The sequence below is a fragment of the Hakea prostrata genome, chromosome 9 (assembly GCF_041222555.1).
Source record: "Hakea prostrata isolate BN-2017 chromosome 9, UWA_Hpros_2, whole genome shotgun sequence".
NCBI lineage: Eukaryota > Viridiplantae > Streptophyta > Magnoliopsida > Proteales > Proteaceae > Hakea > Hakea prostrata.
The window spans coordinates 18,465,997-18,477,613 of NC_142608.1; the positions used below are offsets into that span (position 1 = coordinate 18,465,997).

Here is an 11,617-nt window from a genome sequence, read left to right on the forward strand (position 1 = left end):
CATTAGAAGGTGACTCAAACTAGGAGTTCTACTTGGACTCAAGCAAACAAACTACGAATCTTAGCTAAATAAAAGTGCAAAAACATAAGGACTTCTAAAAGGAATCCCTCTTAAGAAAGGACTCCAAATTAGAAACCCAAACAAAGAGGGCCTTCTAATTTACTTCAGATTCCCACTCTTCTAAGGACTCTCACATATCTCAAATTACAAAACAAGGGTAGGACTAGACTCTTTTTTGAAATTGCAATACAACTAAGGGGACACCACACTAATTGGGACTCTTTCATAATTACTTAAAGACTAACTCATATATCAAAATAAGAGTAGGACTAGAATCCTAATAGAATTCTGGTCCTACTTAAATCAAGTTGGGTTGGACCAAGTGCACCCAAAATGAACAAAATGCCGCTATGCTGGTCAAATTTCCCGGAGTTGCTGGCACAGCTGCAGGGTACTGGTGACCTCCCTGGGCCTTCTTTAGGTGGTCCCAAACCCAATTCACATCAGCCAATTAGATGTGAGTGGTTAGGGTTGTAGCCCTTAAAAGGACCTAAGCACAATTGTAGGAGCAGTTATTGAACTAAGCAATTCCCAAAGAAATGTTGTATCACATTGCTATAACCCAGTTGAGCCACCCCCTTAGCCAAGGGCTGGTTCCGTCACATGCCCTACATCTGAGCGATTTATTCCAAAGACGGAACCCTTTCAGAGCTTCAAATCGAAAAGTGCAGCTATCTGATCTCCAGAACAGTACAAGTACACTCAAGAGAAGCCAATAGAGTGTTACCTAAGCTAAATGAATGACTTGCTCCATGCCATGTCCAAGATGGCTTTTGGGTCTCCATGGGAAATGGGTTCAATTTGGCTTGGTCCTCTTCTGCCTTCCCTGCTACAAAGTTTATTGCTCCTCTACCGCTACATGACCCGGTCAAGGCGAATCCAATGATCTTGTTTCCACTTGAAAACATCTTTCCATATCATTAGAAGGGCACACATAGGATACATGACTGATTGTTGATTTGTTCATACCCGGAAGAAGTTTGAGCTGGTCCAAGGGACAACTTTTTGCTGCTGGATGAAGGTCTTACATTGGCTGAGAAGAAAGAAAAGTCCAATCTGTTTTCTAGGACTGGAGGTCGGGAGATAAGAGTTCGCCCTCCCACCGAACTACATAAGTATTGCTTATCGGAACTTGAAAGAGTGTAAGTTTTGCAAGATGGGTCTATCTTACTCTAGGTACATATACAACAACAACAACAATAAGCCTTGTCCCAACTAAATGGGGTCGGCTACATGGATTCTTGCCCTCCAATCAGTTCTGTTCGAGGCCATGCTAGATACAAGCCTAAGCTATACATATCCTTTCTCACCACTTCTCCTAAGGTTATCTTAGGTTACCCCTAGCCCTTCTGTTCCTTCAATATGGATTATTCCTTCTCCGTCGAGCATTTTAGGTCTCCGTTGCGTTGCCCCTCACCTTTCTCTGCTTATCCTTTGGGAGCAACTCCCCCCAACTCTATTGATTGTTTCTTATCTTATCCATCCTAGTTTTGCCACTCATCCATCTTAGCATCCTCATTTCTGCTCGGTTTATCTATATGATTCTTTTTACCCCCTCGCCGTACTCATGCTGGTCGACACGGTCCTATTTTTCCTTGCTTTAATGGAATACGCCGATCACATAAGACCCCGGCGCACCTCTCCACTTCATCCATCCTATTTTAATTCTTTGGGAAACCTCATCTTTCAAATCACCTCTTTTACTTATGATTGAACCTAGGTACCTAAAACAATCACTCGAGAAATCTCTTTATCGTCAAGTATCACCACCTCATCATCTCGGCGATCATGACTAAAGTTACAAACTAAATATTCTGTCTTCGATCTACTAAGTTTAAAGCCTTTTGATTCCAAAGCTAATCTCCATGATTCTAATTTGGTATTAATCCCCACTTGGGTCTCATCAATCAACACAATATCATCCGCGCATACATCGGGGACCTCATCTTGAATGTCTTTGGTTAATTCATCCATTACCGTGCAAATAGATATGGGCTTAAGTTGACCCTTGATGTAGCCCACTGTTATCGGATTCATTACTTTGTCCCCCCACTGTTCTAACACTAGTCACCGAACCATCATACATATCCTTAACTATATCTATATATTTACTTGCAACACTTCTTTTCTCTAGTACTTGCCAAATTAACGCTCTGGGACTCTATCATGCTTTTTCTAGGTCAATATACCATATGAAGATCTTTCCTACATTCTCTATACCTTTCCATAAGTCTCCTAATTGTAAATAGCCTCCGTTGTAGATCTTCCCGGCATAACCCTTGGTTCTCCGTTCGTAGTTAAGTGTCTCACGGGTTTCAATTATTCTCTCTCATATTTCATCGTATGGCTCATCAATTTATGCCCCTATAGTTATTACAACTTTGAATATCTCCTTTATTTTTGTAAATTCGAACCACAACACTTCTCCTCCAATCATCTGGAATTTTCCCCGTGCTCATAATCTTATTAAACAACTTAGTCAACCAAACTAGTCCATGGGTTCCTAAGTTCTTCCATACTTCAATTGGGATTTCATCAGGACCTTGTGTCTTGCCGAGTTTCATCCTCCTTAAAGCTTCTTTTACTCGGACATCGAAATTCTACGTATATAAGTTCGGACCTTGGTGACTAGGTGAAAAGTGTAATCGTCCGAAACATAAGTGCTTGAAGAATGCTCATTTAGTAAACTAGAGAAATAGGCTTCCCATCTTTTCTTAATATCCTCTTCACAAACTAATACTTTACCATCTCCATTTTTAATACATCTAACATGGTCAAGATCTCTACTCTTCCTATCCCTCATCTTAGCTATCTTATAAATAGATTTTTCCCCTTCCTTTGTGCCCAATTTATTATACAACTCTTCATATTTTCTTTCCCTTGCTTTTCCTGCAATTTTCTTAGCTTCATTTCTATCCAACCTATACCTATGAAGATCCTCAACATCTTTAGTTCTTTGCCATGCCTTAAAACTAGCTTTTTTTATTCCTAATGGCAACTTGAACCTCACTATCCCACCACCACGTCTCTCATAAGAATGAGTCTTTCCTTTTGATTCACCTAGAACATCTTTAGCCACCTTCTTAATACACATAGCCATCTCATTCCACATTGCATTGGTATCCCCTTTAAAATCCCATTTTCCTTGTTTGACTACTTCATTAATGAAGGATTTAGAGTACTCTCCTTTCAAATTCCACCATCTCATTCTGGGATTGTTTACCTTGGACCTTTTATGTGTTCTTGGGACTAAGCACATATCCAAGACCACAAGTTTATGTTGTGCGGTTAGCTTTCCCCGGTATCACCTTGCAATCCTTGCACAACAATCTATCAGTCCTTCTAGTTAGGAAGAAATCTATTTGGCTTCTATGCTGTCCACTTTTGAAAATAATTAAATGTTCATCTCTCTTTTTGAAGTAAGTATTTAATATAGATAGATCAAAAGCAGTAGCAAAATCCAAAATTGAAATCCCCTCCTCATTCCTTTCTCCAAAACCATATCCTCCATGAACACTCTCATATCCTCTTTGATCTTTTCCAATATGTCCATTTAAATCACCTCCTATGATAATCTTTTCTCCTTGACGAATTCCTTGCATTAATCCATCCATACTTTCCCAAAATTCTAGCTTTAGACTTTCATCTAATCCTACTTGAGGTGCATATGCACAAATTATATTTATGCATTCTTTCTCCATTACTAGCTTGATAGCAATAATCCTATCACCCACTCTTTTAACATCCACCACATCATTTTTTAAATCTTTATCCACTATTATACCCACTCTAGGTATATATATATATATATATATATATATATATATATATATATATATATATATATATATATATATATATAAAATATGACCATTATAGTTTTTCCTCTAATTTGTTCAGCATGTTTGTTAACTATAAATGTTGCACTAGAATGTTGATAATTTGATTTTCTTATCAACTTATATTTTATAAGTTCTTCCATATGCATTTTAAATTCATCACTATCTTTAAAAGTATATTTAGCTTATGCTATGTCTACTCTATATTCTGGGTTTATTATTTCTAATTTACACAAGGATTTATCTATTTTCCAATGTTTTAATAGATTTTCATTACTTGGTATGTCTATTTTTTCTAAATTGCTTATAACTTGTTGAATATCTTTATTATTTTCTATGTTATAATATAAAGTTTCTCTTCAACCATGTAAAGCCACATAATTGTCCTTAACCATTGATCCAAGGTACAACAAGATCCATACTAATACCAAGCATATGAAATATTGGGTAAACTAGGCTAGGCTAGTATAAAACCAGGCTAACATATAACACAAGTTATAAAATATAGTGTCGCTTTAACTTGAACATGCTAATGGTAATAAGCATGTCAAGCAAAAACCCTACCTATAAAATATGGGTTAATTTTTTTAACCAAACCAATGTGAAAAACAGTAGTTTCATACCACGTGGAATGCCACATGGCGGTTCTAGAAGAAATTCCAAATCTACGGTCATCAACAGATCACACGCTTTCCACAACTCCATGCATAGAAGATGCCACAAGGAAAAAATCTTTGCAAATAGTTGATGTGGCATCTCAAGGACAACTTTGTAAATATTAGTAAAGGACTAAAGGCAATATTGTAATATAAACTCTTTTCAAATGAGATAAGAGTCCAACTAACTAATATAACAACTTTTTTTTTTGGGGGGGGGGGGTGTGCTTGGATATGTGTGTGTGTTTATGCGAGAGAGAGAGAGAGAGAGAGAGAAACAAAGACAGAGAAAACATAGGGAGAGGGGGTTGGTGGGTGGATCCAATTAGCTAGTAGAATGTGTTGTGCAGGTGCCACCCCTTAGACTTACTTCATTATGTCTATCATATAATGCAGTTAAAACTCAACATCCAAAAGAATATTTTCCTTCCAAGGTCAAAAGTTTTTCCAAACCTGTTCAGCCAAGACTTCAAAATCAAAACCAAGTTGCTTTAGAGCATCTGCACACTGGTCCTTGATCCCTAGATTTATTATGCTATTTGATAAAGAACGACCTAAAAGAACAAGAGTAATAAACTTCAGCAAATTGTATGTCCAAAACTAAAGGATACCAACAAAGATTGCATATTTAATCTAAATTATTACAGAACTAAACTAAAGTCAAAGAATAGTACCAACACTGACTCTTATATACCAGGATAGAGTCTGTTTTTCTGTTTTTTTAAAATTGCTATTAATATTTCTTTTCTTTTCTTTCCTTGTTCCAACCAAATAACAATAATTGATTTATTTTTCCTTTTCTTTTAGACATCCAAACACAGCCTAGATATAATAATAAGGGAAAGGGTTTTCCATGCTGCCAATGTGGGCGAAGTACAACACCACACCAATCATAGTGAGAGAAATGCTTTCATCAATAACAGGGTCCAAATGGTCAGGCAGGAAAGAGAGGGTCATACAGCTCCCACATGGTCAGGATGTGCCAAGACATGAGAAAGGATACTCAAACTGTCAGTTTGGGGATCTTTTTCCAAATAATAAATAAAGTGAAACAGGGGAAAACTACTAAATTCCCAACTTAGCTGACAAATAAATGTTGTTTTCTACCTTTAACTTAAATTTTGGTTTATTGAAGTGGCTGATTACAACAAAAACCAGTTTAAAATGGCAAAACACATCTGTAACCCAACCCAAGGTTTATATCCACTAAGTAGGCCTACTTCAGTGATTTATCTGCATCAGGTTATAGGGAATGAAAATGTTCAGCAACCTGTAAGAAGTAAATAACCTTAGAAGCTATCAATAAAAACAGTCACCTGCTACCAAGTATCAAAAGATAAAAAGTTGAAAATTCACAATTAACGTTATAACAATACCCATGAGAAACTCAAGAGAAAGAAAGTACAGGCGCTTTGGGTCTTTCCTTTTGAAGTAAGATTGAGTATCATGCCAACGCTGAATCAGCCGGTCTCTCACAGTGTGTGATAATGCCTACAAACACCACCATATCAAGGCCAACTTTAAGGCAAGGAGAAAACAGCAATAAAAACCAAAGAAATAAAGTGGGTATGGATATTTTTGGCATTACCGTCCTGATAGATCATGTCCACAGCTTGCATAAAAGAAATGATAAATATTCAGTCATTGGCCAGGGTAACAATAATAGTTTGGTTAGGTCACCTATAAAACTGTTGAAATATTCAATACATATGACCACAATTCCAGTACATAATATATTTGTAGCATTTTGATATACCCCTTTCTCAAGAACTAGACTATTTATTGTTTGATTCACCCAGAATTTTTAATTCACCCCAAAAAAAATATATTTATTGTTTGCATGTAAAGTTAACAATTTCAGCTTACCAAGAAGAAGCTTTACCTTTTTATACCACAAAATTACTCTTTTTTAGAAGAACAATTTTGTCCCCCCAACACTTTTCAGTGTTGGTTTGACAAAAAATTTAAATGGTACCAACAACATGTCACCATAGGGTGAGCATACTGCCTGGCGCTGGGGTGTGGAAGAACATAATGACTTCATTTCACTTCATTTATCTGATCCCTTTCAGAATGGGTAATTTTTAAAAGCTCAGGATTTGGGAGGATGGTTGGACTGTGATGAGCCTCATGCAGTCACCTTCTAAACAATTTCTGGTGCTGGATTTGAAAAAGAAATGCCCTGGTTCAGTAGTAGATAGAGATCAATGACAGAGTAATCAATTGATAATGTTATTTCCACCCAAAGATTTCCCCAGGACAAAGTTTTCCAACTTGGCTACTTTATTTGAATAAACTTGTTACCCGATACCTGATCTTAGAAGTTTTGTAGTAGAGAGATTGGGATCAGCATATCCACCCCTTTCTACATTGTGATTTTATTTTTCCTTATCAATCTGGAAATATGAAGTCGTTATATCTGAACAGAATCGTCTTCCCCAACCCCACTCCCTCTTCCCTCTCTCTTCCCCCCCCCCCCTCAAAAGAAAATAATAAAATAAAAAACCAAAAAAAAAAAGGCTGAAAAACGCTTGACAAAACGACATGCAGTGGAACACCCAAAGCTTTGACGCCGTGAAGATCATAGACTTTCTTGGGGGTACATAGAAAGAGACGAACATATGCACTTTGCATAATGAAATCAAGAAATAACCGTACATGATTGCAACTATTAAAATATCTTCAAGCATATTAAGATGTTTCACAGGGGTTCTCGGCATTTTGATCAAAGATACATTGTTAGCTCGAATTAATAACATCAAGAAGCCGATTCTAAGTTTTAAATAAGATACTAGGAATAGATTCACTAGTCACTGCATTACCTGGTAAGCCTCGAAATCGTCAAAACTAAACCGGGACCTCGCCACAGTATACTCAACATGATCTAGAATATCCTTCTGAAGGCTATATGAATCATTCTTCAAGTATCCATCCATCAACCCAAACAGCTTTTCTGCCTTGGCCTTCCTCTCCCCAAGTTCAGGTACATATCCCGCTTTTCGCACGACAATCCCTCTAGAAGAAGGCATCGACGAACCCGGCAACACCACTCCATCACTACTTTCAACAGCTTCCAACAAAGCCTTCTCAATACGGTCTAAGCTCTCAGGGTCCTCGATCTTCTTCCCATGGGAATCAGTCAAGAAGAACTTCTTGACAAAGAACTCACTCTCGAATTCAACAGTGGCTTTCTCAATCCGTAAACCAAGGACCTTGAGAACCCTAGTGATAACTTGAAGAAGACCGATTCTATTGCGAGCTCTGATCTCGAAGAGTGTTGAGTCAGAGGAGGAGTCGTTGTCGATGCTTATGATTGAAGTTGAAGTCTCCGAGATTGTTCCCTCCGTGGCTCGAAGAGGCTTGGTTTGAAGAGAGGAATAACGGAGCACCCATAAAGAAGAAGATAGTGGCTTGGATAGACTTGAAACTGTAGAAACCAAAGAAAGGGGACAAAGAGCAGAAGAGGAGATTTTCAAGTGAAATGAACTGAAAATGTGAAGAGAAGACGAGATCGCAGCCATCAAAGACAAAGCTGAGTTGCAGAGAAGATTGTGAATTTTTTTCTGGATGATTCGAAATAGGAAATGGAAGCTGAGTTTTCACGGCTTGGAGCTCAAGACCGTAAGAGTGACTTTGCGACTACTGATCACCACTGCTATTGAAACAGGAAGGGCCGACGGTCCAACTGCTCGAATAACGAAAAGGATATTTGTTTGAAATGACTGAATTGTTGAAAAATATTCCAGAAGCACACTTGATTCATTTCAGCAATTGAAGGAGAATTTGGTATTTTCCGTCTCTACCCTGTCACGATCTTCGGATCTTGCAGGGAAGACACACTAGTCGGGCACAAGCGAATCAACCAAGACGGATCAGGTACCCAGCTTACCCGCCGCACAGACTACGTAAGCCGACAAGAACGAGATTTTGGTTCCCCGTCACGTACGTGGAGATAGGTAAACAAGGGAGAACGACATCTCGTCTTTGCAACCAAAAACAAAAAGATAAAGACACATCTATCTTTCTGATTTGATCCCCGAATATTCTCAACTCAAGATCATTGTGTTTTGTCTGTTTAACCTGTTTCTATCGCAGGGACTTTTCTGTTGCAGCTTTTGTGGGAAATAGAATTATTTTCAATCAAGACTTGTTGCAGAACCATGCTGCCATTTTTATTAGATTAATCAATCTTAATTTTTAAAATCACTTGGGTTCCTTAATCTCTAGGGATGACGAATCGAAAAAGCTTAGATCCTGTGCATTAAATGCACACTAAAGTTGCTATAAAACATTTGCACTCCAAATTCCCAAATGTTAATCGCAGGGTTTTTTTCTTTACCGTGGAGGTTTTTTTTCGGTATCCCAATCCATTCTAGATTTAGCTGTTTTTTTTGCATGTCTTGAATGCAAGGTTTCAATAAAGGTTATTTTATCTCACTAGACTCCGATCAACCCATCTTGTGTGTTTTGTGGAAACTGTATCAAATCAATCTGGTATGTTTCCTTGTCATGTGATTGGATTAAACATATATGGGGATGAGCCTTTGGGATTGAGAATTATGTTTCTCTCCCATAGTTCCCTTATCCATCTGTGTCAGTCTCTTCTATCCTGTAAGTCATTTGATAAGCCCTCTCTTCAATGATGGTCTAAGTCGTTAACTTGTAAACTTGCTACTTTATTTGGATTATGCATAACAATGTGAAATTTTATTACCAAAAAAAAATGTGAAGTTTAGCAGGAAGAATCCTGCCTCAATATGGGTCATACAATGTGTGAACAAATGGCTCCTTGATCCGAATATCCCCCTAGCACTAGAGTGGACCTTGATACCCTGCATGGTTCATTTTATATGATGTCTAAACAATGTATTTGCTTTGTTTTTTTTCTTATTTAGTTTATATTCATTCTACTATTTTGATGTGTGCATGATTTCACAACTGGACATTGAAAAAGATTTGGTTGGATCTATATGATTTTTTGGATGAGGATCTTCCTATCATTAGCTATGGGTAAATAGGTTTTGAATATTTTTTGGAGGTCGAGATTCTGCATCTGGTACGTACTAGATCATGCACAACTTCTCTCTTGCCATTTTAATTAATATTTTACCAAAATAGAAAAGCGTTCAACAGATATGATGCAACAGGCAAGGTGTTCTTGATCTTCTCCCCACCTTGACCGAATTTTAGTGCCCCTCAATCTAATCACTAACATTTTGGACATTTTAGATGAATTTGGGAATGAGCAAGTATCCCAAGACTGATGAAAAAAGAATGTAGAAAATCCATTCGGGCTAGAGTTGACAAAGCTTTGCTGCTAAACATAGCTTCTTGAATTTCTATAGGAGTTATAGGCAGGAATTAAATATTCAAAATCTGATGCCGGGAGTCTTCCTGATATCACTTGAAGGTAATTCCGTAAGGCAAGGCATAGAAGATGCTGAATAGATAGATTTAAAATGGTCCACAAAAGCATTATGTAGCTGAGTTTGATCTGAAATGAAGAGCCCTTCATCATTAATACATGTTAGCCATATTGTAGATATAATCAGGGAGATAAAGAATTAAGAGAAGAATTGGAAAGACATGTAAACAAAACCTGAACCGAAAGGAGAGGAATAAAGGAAAAACCATCGAGGCACGTCAAACGCTTTCCTAAAACAAATTAATCCTTTCCGGAGTGTGTTTGAGGATTCAACGCACTTGTCTCTCGGATACATGACGACACGGTCCTAGCCATACCCGACTTGTATGTGCCTTCCTTCTTCCCGTAACTTCAATCATAAACTTCTCAAACATTGATACTCCAAATTTAGAAACTTTAGCACTCTTTGCCATTCTTAATCAAGAATAAAAACCAAAGCCTTCTCTTCATCCGGGGTCCTTTTGTGGTTTTGTGCTTTGTCTTTTCCTGGTTTCCTTGGGTGCCCCTCCCTCCTTTTGCTCTTGTCGCCCCGTTTGTCCCTCCCTCTTTCTGCTGCTTGGGTCGTTTTGCTACCATCTTGGGTTTGGCCCTTTGTCCTTTTTTCTGCCTTTTTTCCAACTCCTTTGTGATTTTCATTCACTCTGCCGAGCATATTCCTCTCCCCCCTGTTTGACCTTGGACCCGATTGGTGTTTTCGTTTGCCTTTTGGTGTGTTTTGCCTTTCCTTCTCTTGTCAGTATATTTACTTTTCGGTTGATCGGCGCGTGTCCTTGACTATTCTACCATTTGTGTATGTATATACTCCCGCATTCCGTCCATTCGGTTCTCTGGTTTGTCCATTTTGGTTTGGCTTGTCTTATTTCGTGAGAGTTCCTGAGATTGAGGCCTCACAATTCTCCTTTGAAGCGGCTCCTCTTCTCTCTCACATAGGTGATTTCTTACTTAAGAGTAACATGCATTACTCCATTTGGATCCAACACTTGTTCAATGCATAAGAATCATTAAAAGCATTAGCTTAACCTATGCCTTACGGGTATCATTGTTTTCATTTTAAGAATGGGTAGAGGATGAACCCCTACAGTAATCTCATTTCATCTTTACAATTTAGTTGTCCTATTGAACCTATATCTTGGGATCTCCAGTCAACTAGGGTAAGTTTCCATTGTAATCAACCTATTCATTTATGGGCTTGAGTCCCATTCCTCTTGATGTTTGTTTAACTTGATCTCAATTCAACATTTGGTCAACAGATCTGTAATCCTTTCCTTTTGACCTTACATAGTCACGTGTCACAACTTCATTCGTGATCAATTAGCTACCAGTATTATGTCAATGACATATGAGTTGACTTGCCGTTGTACATCACATTCTACGTCAATAGATGCTTAGCTATACATATAGCAGGCACAAGTGATGCTAGCAACCAAAAACAAAATTTTCTTTGCCCGTGTGACTTTGAGATATTTAAATCTCTAGTGTGAAGATGACTAGCCATAAAGTCCATTCCTAAACGAGATGCTAGCCACCTAACTTGCCTTGACAATTACTAAAATATTCTAAACTATTTAGGGAACACAAATTACAGAACTACTATAAAAAAAGAAGAAGATTTGTTTTGCAAAAACCCAAGAAGAAAA

General features: G+C 37.8%; 1 protein-coding gene across 1 annotated transcript in view; it reads right to left on the minus strand.

Annotated features, from left to right (window-relative positions):
* Positions 1-8,340, minus strand: part of LOC149004914 (uncharacterized) — a 64,823-nt gene extending 56,483 nt beyond the window's left edge. Inside the window, exons 1-3 of the mRNA XM_089169134.1 lie at positions 7,378-8,340; positions 5,932-6,046; positions 5,009-5,109 (exon numbers count right to left, since the gene is read on the minus strand). Coding sequence (XP_089025260.1) covers positions 5,009-5,109; positions 5,932-6,046; positions 7,378-8,076 — 915 coding nt within the window. The 5' untranslated portion in view covers positions 8,077-8,340. The remainder of the gene's footprint in view (positions 1-5,008; positions 5,110-5,931; positions 6,047-7,377) is intronic.
* Between the last annotated feature and the right edge of the window lie 3,277 nt (positions 8,341-11,617).